Here is an 11,654-nt window from a genome sequence, read left to right on the forward strand (position 1 = left end):
AACGGTGGGACTTCCTAGTTTGGGTACCCCACTGTGGAGCTTGCGGTGTCGTAAGGAGACAAGGCGTTATTGGCCAGTCACGGACTCTGAAGGCAGGTCAAAGGTCGCAAAAATGTTGGAAGGTCCGATGCAGAATGGAAAATTGCTGTCTTCCCATCTTTGTGTGAAATGGGAAACCCTATTGGTAAGAAATTTCCTGTTGCCGCAATATAGTGAGAACCGGCTTCAGAGCTTTGCCCAACATCAGAGTGTGGTGGGACAGATCTTTAAGTAGTTGGATCTCTCATAATGAATTATTTTACTGCGAATGAGTGTACTCTGCAAACGACATCTCATGGCCTGAAGGGATCTGTACTCTTAGGGCCCAATGTTTGGTGTTGGCGGTCCAATTCAATCATGGAATCAGGAGCAGAGTTGAGAATTTAATTGAATATAGCTGTTGCGGCAGCATGAAGATCAGATGGAGCAAAATCCTCCAGGAGACCCCTAAATGGATGTTGTTTCACCTATTGCGGTTCTCTAAGTCGTCCTGATGCATTAGCAACTGCTGTAGAAGTAGAGAGTGATAATTTAAGGTCTACGTATGTTGATTCAGCTGTACTTGTATATCTGCAGTCATTTTCTCAAAATCCTCCATCCTTGTGGAGATATTCTTCCTGAGAGTATTCATTTCCTTTTTCATGTCCTCTCTCTGTCTAGGGAATGTAGGTATTGGGTACTGCCTCTGTTGCCCACCAGGTGTAGGGGGGGTCCTCACTAGTTCTCTCTGGGGAGTCTGGTTGTTGCTGCATGTCCCTCATCTCATCTGCAGCCCTGGATGTTTGCCCCTGCTGTATGTAGAGTCAAAGTGCAGACCAGGAGGCGTGCTCTGTAAAAAGCATGGTGAAGACAGTGCCATCTTGGGAGAAAAGGAGCCCTCTGGAAAGTCTTCCAAACTGCCGATTTGCTTAACGAAATTCACGATTTCGGGACCAGTGCGTGCCTCCTTGCTTCCGGACACCTTTCTGAGACTTGCGACCCATGATATCACCTGTGTGTGGTGTCTGCAGAGCCAGTGTAAGCCGCGGGACAGGGAGCCAGGAAAAAATCAACCTATCCGTCCATGCGCATGCGCAGTCCCCCCTGTAGGAGACATCTAACAAAGTATAAAAGAAAGTAGATAAACAAATCCAAGGAAGCCAATTTGGAGCTCGCTTGAACTGGAGCTCTAATTATTATTGAGAATGTGGTTTGATAGAATATCAAGATTTGATTGCACAAATTACAAATAAGATTACAAAGATTACAAATGAGACTCATACTTCAGCTCAGACCTGAACCAGATTGGGACCTGAGTTAAGGTAATTTTAAATTCCAGTAGAAACACATTAATAAATCATGCCTAGGCTGAGCGTTAGTAGAACCCTAATAGTGCCATCAACCTGCCCTCTACAGCCCCCCTGTTTATTCTCTCTTATTGGCTTTTTAATTACCCTGAGTCAGTATGTTATACCTCTTATTAATGCATGTGATTCCATTACAGGGGCTGTGTTTTGAGAATAAGAAGGAGTAAAAATATCCCAGCCAGTCTCTGTACTCAGTGACCAGTCAGAGACAAGGGATGTGTCAGTGCATGGAAGACTTTCTATTTTGTGCATTTAATCTCTCTATTGACCTTATAGCTTAGCACCTAAAATTGTTAGGTGTTTTATAGGTAAGGAATCTGAAAAAGAGACAGCACAGTAACCTTGGTTATATTTAATGCAATACATGATTCTTATATTCTGTAGGCGTGCTGTACATTATAGTAAGCAGGCAACCCATTACAGCTCCAACTATGGGAAATCAGAACAACCCTCTTTCTCATTTAAACAGTGAAAACAATTCTAAACCTAAAACTTGCTTCACACCTCTTCCCTTGTCTCAGCTTGTCTCCCAAAAAAATTTTTTTCCCTAACCTTTGTTATCAGATTTCCTCTGTCACTGCTGACTACACAATAAACCATTTACAGGTATGCAAAAGGAAAATAAAATATTTAAACCTTTAAATCCTAAGGTTCTTACACATATTCCAGGGTATTCAATAACAGGATAGCTCTACATATTTAGTACTTTAAGTATGTTTTTTGTTTATGGTGGTGTATAGGTTTGGCAGTAATAAATGAATGGGTTAATTTGCTTTTAAGACTATATGATCGGGCAAGTAATTTCAAAAAAGAACAAGCAATGTCCCTTGATAAAAAAATCTATCCTACCTGCCTGATTGCTTTTGGCAAAATTGTTGAGCTGTGATACCAGGCATTCCCTGCTTCCTCTGTACGTGGTGGGAATAAATGAACTCCTACACATGCCTATGTGAGAGTTACATCATCCCGGCCCAGCCAATAAAGGTGACTAAAAATTGCAAGGAAAAGAGCAAAGAAAGAAGAAGATGGGGCATACTGCAAGGAAACATGGACAGGTCAGTAATGCGAGTTTAGTTCCGCTTACACTACTGGATTGTGAAAAAAATCACATATTATATTTTTTCTACCTTCTGCAACAATTTAGGAGGCATTCTTTACATACTTGTAAATGATTTTGGTAAATGCTCTCCTAAAACTTTCATGGCATAACGGATAAAGAATGGGGTTTATTGAGGAATTAATCCAAAGCAACCAAAATGTAATGTCATACCAATAAGAAGCAATACAATAATCATGGCAGGCAGCGCGAGTTGTCATGAGAAGGGAATAAGGAGCCCAGCAAATACCAAAAACACAAACTAAGACAAACAGAGATTTGGCAATCTTTTTATCCTGAGATAGCTTCACAATACGAATATTACTTGTTTGTCCCTGGTCAATTTCTATCCAGGTTGGCTTAGCCTTTTTAGAACGGTGTTTCTTTAGCATATGATGTAGAGATGTCTTAACCATGGTAATTTCTGTTTCTTGTAGATCATTTTGTCTGTTGGGAAAAGGGGCTACTGGTATTTTGTATGGTTTTTGTTGCATTCCTTCTGTGTTGGATGATGAAAGATGCATAGCAGTCAAATGTTTGGATCTACTTCTTGACCTAATGTTCCAATAAAGGCTCAGGTTAAAGAATGAAATACTTAACAAAGGAAGTATAAAATCAAAAGATGAAGCTGCCACAAGAAAGTGCCAGTTGTAATAGTAGGCAGGTAAACAAAGGTCTTCAGAAAAGCTGCTGTCATTGAATAAGTATTCCCAGAAAAGAATAGCTGGGCTGTACAGAAGAGAGGACAGTATCCAAACTGTGGTCATTGTGAGCACTGTCTTAAAATGATGATACTGTTGAGAACGATACATGACCTGGAAAAGTAGATAAAAAATAGAATCATAAAAATATATCACAAAAATTCAGAATATAGATAGGCAAACATAATAAAGAGGTATCATTGATCTAATGACCAGCAAAATGTCAGCAGTGTTCAAAGCCAAAGGTAAAAATACAGACTCTGAACACAATTCAAGTGAACCTGTGACTTTGACTAATAAAACTTCAACTTAAACTGGCACAGAGCTCCATATTTGCCCCCTAATAACCTTGACACCTCCTGTATCCCTAATACTCACCGTCTATTCCCCTTTTCTATGTCTCTTCATTACATCTACATCTTCACCTATTGCTGCTTTACTGCCACTATTCTTCTACTCCACTATCTTGCCACTAAATTCCGCCGCACCCACCCACATCTCCTTGAAACACCAGTACACATGTACATTTTTTCCCTAAAGACACTGCACCATCATACTATGGTGTCATAATTTTACCGGAGGCCACCAAAAAACAGGTAACTTGTACCATACATAGTCACTAATGTCCATGTATAAATTGTAGGCACCAATTTTAAATATCTTAAAAATTAACACTCTTGCACTTACCACCACTGCACCCAAAGCACACTTCCATATTTAGCCCAATAATCATACATTAAGTAATCTCATGCAATACTTACAGCCATAGTGACAGCTAGATACCGATCATAACTGATGAGAACGACATTAAATGCTGAAGCTGTACACATGAGGTTGTCAATAACCAGCCAGAGTTTGCATAAGAATTTCCCAAGTATCCACCTTCCCGTGAGGATATAAGGTATATAAAGTGGAATGCAGAAGGCCCCTTTAAAAGATATAAAACAGAAACTCTATGTTGCATAGTCTTTTCCCAAATCAATATAAACATTTGGACTAATGTACATTTGGAGATACAATGCTACTTGTGTCACTTTGCCTACATAAGTGCTCTTGAAGGCACTCTTGTTTGTCCACTCATAAAATAGTCATTTCCCTTTGCCATACTTCCTCAGCATTTTGTTCATCTGTTGGAGCTGTGATTATATTACCTTTGTAAGCCCCATATCATTCAATGTTGAAGCTTACATGGAACTTTTGACCCAACTTGCCAATGTGTCAGTATTGAGGCCTAGGTATTGCCCATATATGTCAAAGCACTTACGTTAAAGTAAAGTCCATAATGCGAAGTCACATCCTCTCCCTTACCCTGATATACTGAGTGTTTCTGAGGGCTCCAACACACAAAGTGGAAGAAAAGTGCAGAAAAGGTAAGTATCAGTAGGTGGGAGATTTGTAAACATTTAGGAGAACCTGTTATTTTTGGTTTATAGGAAACCTATCATAAGGAAAAACAAATTTTGGCAGAGAATGAAAATGATAGATGCCTAATTATCTTTGATATGGTTATAATTCTTTATCAGTCACAGTACTAAAACAAAGAATGAATCAAATTAGTGCAGAGTAATCTTAGTTCTGCATACCTGCACACGATTAATGAGTGATTAAGCCAAAGGATAAGTATCATCCTGAAATGTGTCAATAGGTTAACAACAATGATGACACAGATATTTTAGCTGTAATTAATATAAAATAACTTTAAGACATAAAGACATACTGGTATAAAAGGCAGACAGCTATCACAGGATACCTATTTACTGTAGTACAATGTTTCAGAAAAAGCAGCCTCTAGGAGTTTTATTGCATAGATGTGCAAGTTTGAAAATAGTGGCTGGCAATTATATTACCTTTTTTTTTAGCTAAAAAAAATGCTTGTGTGAATTTATAGCAAAATGCATATCAACTTGAGTTACAAACACACATCATGCAAGTATGTTAAAATAGTCCAATTTGTAAAGTTGTCCCAAAGCAGAATTATGGGAGAATCAAGTAGTAGAATTATTGTATTAGTAAAATTGCCAGTACTGGAAAGCAGCAACATTCCACTGTATATGGTGCATATAAAAAAAAAAAATTCACAACTAATAAAGCCCTCATGTTGCTTTACATCTGTGCATGTGCCACTAACTATAGGGGCTTTGTGATTGACTATAATACTGTCAATGAGGGTTTTACTATGTAAACTTACAAACAATTGTTTTACTATTATGCTTTGTATGTTGTTTTAATACAATGTACCTTTTATTTTATGATTAGAACTATAAAACAATAGTCTGCAGATATCTTACATAGTAAATAGTATGTAACAAAATGTACATGCAGAACACTCTATTTAATCAACTTCACAATTCACATAAAACTTTACCAGAATGAATTTAATTTACATTTTATTGTAGTCATTGGAACAAAATTATGCATTTAAAACATTATTATGTTGTATGAGCTATTTTGTATCTTCTTGATTTGAATTCTTGTTCTTATTCTCTTGTTTTTTTAATTCTATATTTAACCAAATCATGTAACAAATGACAGATGACTGAAAGGAATTAGTGACTCACCAATGAAAAAATCGCAGATGGCTAAATTGAGAAGAAAAAAATTGCTCCTGTTCCGAAGTCGCTTGTCTTCAATAAAAGCTACAATAACAAGACTGTTACCCAGGATGGTCACCAGAATTAAAAAGGAAATGAGTACCATTATCAGAATCATCATGTTTTGTGAGCTAAGAACTCCTAATTCATCAACTACAAATGATGAGTTAGTTCTAATATTACTTGTGACATTCTCAGAGAGGGAAAACACGGACATCATCCTGAACTGAGGACACAAGTACATATCAATGCATAGGTAGATTTAGTCTGTTGCAGCCTGAATAGCGCACACCCATATTTTATATATGTCATTTGAAAATGTCTTGATCATTGAAGTACAGCAAGGTGCTAATTTATAGGAAATCACCTCTAGAGGGTGGAGCCCTCTCTATCCTCATTCTGAATCCCAGGGTGATTTTTTTTAGCTACACATGTATAAAAATACATATATATATATATATATATATATATATATATATATATATATATATATATATATTGCAGAATCCACTGGGTGCTGTATTTATATTGAATTACAATAAAATGAAATAGTCTATAAGTCCTACAAGGATTTTGTTCAGCAATGTATTTTTCCTATGATAAACACATTAGAGGCTTTACCTTTTCCCTTAAAGATTTTTCTAGTACATAGTTTCATAGTACATTTTATATGCAAATAGAAGATATTTTCAATTTCAAAAATATTTTGTGTATATATCCAGATATATAAAATTTGAGGCAGCTTTTTTTAATTTAATATTTATTAATTAATGCAGGGGTGTCAAACTCTGGCCCTGCGATCCGTAGTAATGGTGGGCCAGCTGCAATTCATATTAAGCTGCTTTTCTTCAGACGCAATGCCTACTACAATTCCCTGCATCACTCGCGTCTCTAGACCAGTGGCCTCTCTGCCTATGCGTGGCCCCACATTTTTTGGACGCAAGTGATGCCGGGAATTGTAGTAGCGGCGTTGCTCGTGTCTATTGAACAGCAGCCTATTTGTGGACTCCGCAGATGTTTATACTGACAGGTAAGCTCAATAATCAGGAATTATCTGGATTAATATTATCAGGAATTATCATGGAGCTACTGCTATAATATTTGTTTTACTGTGTCAGAGAATGCAATGTGAAACAAATGAATGCAGCATGGTATTTGGTTTCACATTGCATTCTCTGGTAAAGTAAAACAATTAATCTCAATAAGAAGAAACAAGAACACATAAGAACATGCAGTAATATGCAGTAGATTGATCTAAATTTGTTCCTCAGCACAGCAACCCTATTACCACACAATATCCTGATGGAACATTTACTACTATGGTCACAGCTATAGACAATAGTGGGCACAAATATTCTCCATGCCTAGCATGTCCCCTGCTGCTTTCCATTTATCTCCGGTTGCTTATATGATTATTTTCAAGAAACACTTTTCTGTGAACAATTAGGAATCACATGGTAATTATTTTTTCATTATTTGAACAGGGACTTCCAGCCACTCATAACATTAAGCTCACCATGTTTTTTGACACAGGGAATTGTAGTAGCGGTGCTATTTCAGTGAAGAGGGAGTTCCAGCCACTCATTTATTTAGCCCCGCATTGAGCGCGTCTGGCATTTCCAGCACTCCGGCTCAGCTACACGTGGGAGGTGCCAGGAGTCTTTTGGTGTTACAGGGGCTTCAAGTTTAGCTCAAGCGGTCAGGATTTTCTAAACATTTTCCTTGGTCAGTCAAGACGCACAAGCGCCCCTTCCTCTGTTGACATTCATTAGCGAATAGAGATTAGATATAGAGATAAAAATTTTTCTTAAATAACATTTTTTAAAAATTCTTAGGTCTCTTTCTATATTAAAGGCTTGTTCCAGATTGAATGTTAAGCAAAACCTCTTTGTTTCCATATGAAAATGTTTTATATCTAATGAAAGGAAAAACTTTCTTAATTTTTTCAATAAATTTCAAGTTTAACCCGCGACTTGGTTTAAGATTTTAATTTGTATTTAAGTTTGACATACCTGAATTAATGTATAATTTATGTATTAAATATTCAAATTTATTAATTTATTACTTATTTTTAAGAAGTAGCTTGGTAAGATTGGCAGCTGCGCATGCGCAGTTCAGCACAGTTTGACGGAGAGAGATCAGGCAGGTAAGGACAGCTATTGCAAAAGAGACATTGCCTGTCCATTTCTGCAATAACCACTTCATCCATCTTTTTTGTACTGCACCACATTTGGATACAGCCATAAATAAATTGGCTATGCTTCTTCTAGATATGAAATAACTCTAGTAAACATTGTATTGGCCTGTTGCGATCAGACTTGGTCTTGTGTTGATGCTGTAAGAGATAATTCAGAATCCAGTTATATGAGCATTTGACCTTCTCACTTGCATTGGACCTGCAAAGTTTTGTTTCTACATAGATTTGTATGTGAATGCAAGACCTGTTTGAAGCAAACACAGCTGACAGTTTACAGGCCCTAATGTGATTTTAAAGATATACAAGTAGTCCCCAGGTTACATACAAGATAGGGACTTTAGGTTTGTTCTTAGGTTGAATTTGTATGTAAGTTGAAACAGGTACATTATTTTAATAAATGCAATTAGGACAGATGTTTGTCTCAACATATTATTAGGTAACATGGTGTCAGTTACTGTATAAAATCCTCACTGTGAGTCAATCACAAACAAAGCAAAAAATCTTTATGTAGGCTAGACATTCATTAACTTCTGGAGCAAGCTGTGCTTTGATATCAAAAAGAAACAACTCCAGAGTTTGTCTTGGTCATTAAAGAGTAACAAGAGGCTGTAAACAAGGCTCACCCCACTAAGATCACCCACAACCTCAGCTGTGTTTACCAAAAGATTTCTTCTGCAAGTCATGCAAACCGCCCCTCCCCTTTCAAGCCTCTATTCTGCACAGAGCGAGCAGGGAAGCATTGTTTGTATCAAGGAGGCATCCCTAGGTCGGATGTCCCAAATCTGGGGACTACCTGTGCATAAGCTGCCCCCATGATGACTCCATCTAATCAAGCAGCTCAAGTAGCTTTCTTGTTTTACTGATCTAATGGCTTTAACCCTGAGTTACTGACCCAGAAACAAAATTTGTTTTGCAAAGTAGGCTCTTCCATAATGCCCTACAGCAGTAACGACCAGAGAGGGGCAGGAGACCCTGGCAGCATGGAAGGGGTCCTGTTTGACACTTTCATCACGTTATATGCCCACACAATGACTAATAAAAAGCCACGCCAATTTTTAGGACCCATTGCATGGCTATGTATTGATACAGGTGATTTTTTTCTGATAAATTGAGAAATACACTGGGATAACTCCAGACAGGCACTCCTATGTTATATCATATTTGATCACTTCATTAGTGCTCATCACGCCACTTCTGGCAACTTATTGCTGAGATAGACAGAGAACACCAAAACATCATAGGCTTGCAGAATTTTGTAGATTTGTTCTACATCTCCTGGAGAGAAACCTTTGGTACTGGGTGAGAATATGACCTAGATAGCTTATGGCAGGTGGGTGCTGGCCTGTTATTTTTGAATTAGTCACTTGTCACACTCACATGTTCATAACTGTGTCAGTATTGCAAATAAGTACAAAGCTAGTTACACAGTTTGTACAGTTAGAAAAGAGATGTTTCGATATTAGTGTTATTCAGCTGCTCCCCCGATCCACAGACAATGGTTCTTGATTATAATGGATGGAAACTCCATATCATAGCCTCCTTCCATTAATCTTTACCTAGTGGACCAACACTTCCCTCCTTCTACAGTGACTCCACTGCTCTACTTCTGATCCCTAAGAGCATCTATTCCAGCCGACAGTACATGACTGAATCTGCAAATTACAAAATGTTTCCCTGGAGAACTGTAAACATGACACACCAGCAATTATAATAAAATAATGAAAAAACTACCCATCCTACAAAATTATCAGAAAACAAACCTGCTATAGGGATCTTAATATGAGCCCTAATTATGGGTAAAATATCTATGTAAGAAGTACACCAGTTCCTACACATGTGATTGGCTTATATTCAATCACATAATACATGACAGATCTCTGTTGCTAATAGAGCTTCTGCAGTGTATATTATGGGCCTGATTTATGAAATCTCTCCAAGATTTCAGAAGATTGATCGTGGAAGAACCTAGGTGGTTCAGCAAACCAGAAATATATATATATATATATATATATATATATATATATATATATCTGTAACAGGATTGAAAACATTTGCCAACTAATAGTATTTTTTTTAGGAACTCCAATTCAGGTTTGCTGGATCATCCAGGTTCTCCCATGGCAATGTATCTTCTCCAATCTTGGAGAGCATTAATAAATCAGGCCCTATATTTAGACACATAGGAATATGACAACTTAGTCTGTACAATATTTCTTAGCATTATCCAGTAGTAACTGTTAATCTGGGTACCTGGTTAAGAAATTTGTAACCATGTTTGCCATGACATTCACTTCCCAGTTAATCACAACTTTGCCAGGTGGGAGCTTGTTGGGGTATCAGTCTTAATTCAGCCTGGGCCTGCAGAACCCTCAGCAGCACTTGGCTTTTATGACTGTTGGTGTTTACTGAACTGGTTTAAACACAACATTGCACTTTTTTCTCTTTTGCAGTATTGTGTATCCTGTGGAGCTTTTTAAGTACACATGATGGTGTTTCCAAGGTATTGTTCCTGTAAAAGGAGTAGGACAAAGAGGAGAGACATAGGGGAAGGAAGAAGGTGCTCAGGTAAAATAGCTGGGCAAATCTCCCATAACTTTTGGTGGCACAACAAATTAGCAGTATCCCTTATGGCTTGTTGCCTATCCACCACTTGAAACACCCTGTGTCCTCCTACGGCTGTGTGTTAACTTTGCACTTTCCGCCCTTGCACCCTTTAGATTATGGTCCAATATGGAATTACTATATGTCTGTCTGACTGTCTGGAAAAGGTCCATAAATCTACAAGTTTATATTGTCCAGTTGTGAAAGATGCCAGACTTACCAAAAAACTGGTAAGTGGCGATCCTATAGCATGGTTAATGGTTTCAGTCTGTTTAGCAGTTCTTTGAGACACACATATAGGTACACTGATGTGTTGTTGGCTTTACTCAGAAACTTTAAGCCCATAATGGATTCAATTGACAATGATAACTCAGAATCAGTCATTATGCACTGCTTGAATGTAAAAAAGTATTCATCCTTTAGGCACAGCACATAGCAATTGATTTTGGCATACATTAATTTGACATCACGCTACATGTTCCAATATATTCCAATCATAGATATTTTACTCAAAGGAGCTCACAAACAAAGGAATGCATTATATATGATTTTCTTGAATCAAAATCAAATTTTAACCAAATCTGGAATTTTACTGCTGTCTGTAAGCTGCTTGTTCGGTTTTTATTCATCATTTCATTTGCTGTTTTATTTATAAGAAACATACTTACATCCCCATCGAACCTCTTACTGATTTTTTTATACCACCACCTTGCTGCATACTCTATTCATCTCCCTATCTTGGATTTACAGCTCTTCTGTCACTTCCTAATATTAACAGCTGGCCTCCTAATGATGAACCACTGAAACTCATAGGTTGCTTTCAGGATATCCTGTAGTCTTCTGAGATGTGTGAACAAAAATCCCAGCAGGGTGTGGGCTCTGGGGGATTACTGTCGTCTTCTCTTAGGCAAGGAATGAATCGACCCAAAATTTGATTTGGCAATTTTCTTGTCTTTGGATAACTTGATGTTTAGCTACTTTCCCCTGTCTAAGCAGAATCATTGTGTATGCTACTTTTTACAAGTAGTTTGCAGTCATCTTCCATGGCTGATGAAGCTGAAGACAGAACTGCATTGGTTGCTA

The 11,654-nt window shown here is 37.6% G+C and overlaps 1 protein-coding gene across 1 annotated transcript; it reads right to left on the bottom strand.

The window, feature by feature from the left end:
• Positions 1-2,525: 2,525 nt before the first annotated feature.
• On the bottom strand, positions 2,526-5,993 carry LOC140332052 (histamine H3 receptor-like). The gene is made up of 3 exons (XM_072413348.1): positions 5,741-5,993; positions 3,944-4,110; positions 2,526-3,296 (listed from the first exon to the last, which is right to left on the bottom strand). The coding sequence occupies exons 1-3, from the start codon at positions 5,991-5,993 to the stop codon at positions 2,526-2,528; spliced, it is 1,191 nt and encodes a 396-aa protein (XP_072269449.1).
• Positions 5,994-11,654: the final 5,661 nt, after the last annotated feature.

The sequence above is a fragment of the Pyxicephalus adspersus genome, chromosome 5 (genome assembly GCF_032062135.1).
Source record: "Pyxicephalus adspersus chromosome 5, UCB_Pads_2.0, whole genome shotgun sequence".
Lineage (NCBI taxonomy): Eukaryota > Metazoa > Chordata > Amphibia > Anura > Pyxicephalidae > Pyxicephalus > Pyxicephalus adspersus.

Bases quoted from the DNA above. Each gene is read 5' to 3' on its own strand.
- LOC140332052 (XM_072413348.1), bottom strand. From the start codon at position 5,993: ATGATGTCCGTGTTTTCCCTCTCTGAGAATGTCACAAGTAATATTAGA. The intron at 4,111-5,740 runs GTGAGTCACTAA...TATCTTTTAAAG, and splicing joins CATCTGCGATTTTTTCATTG to GGGCCTTCTGCATTCCACTT. The intron at 3,297-3,943 runs GTAAGTATTGCA...CTACTTTTCCAG, and splicing joins ATCTAGCTGTCACTATGGCT to GTCATGTATCGTTCTCAACA.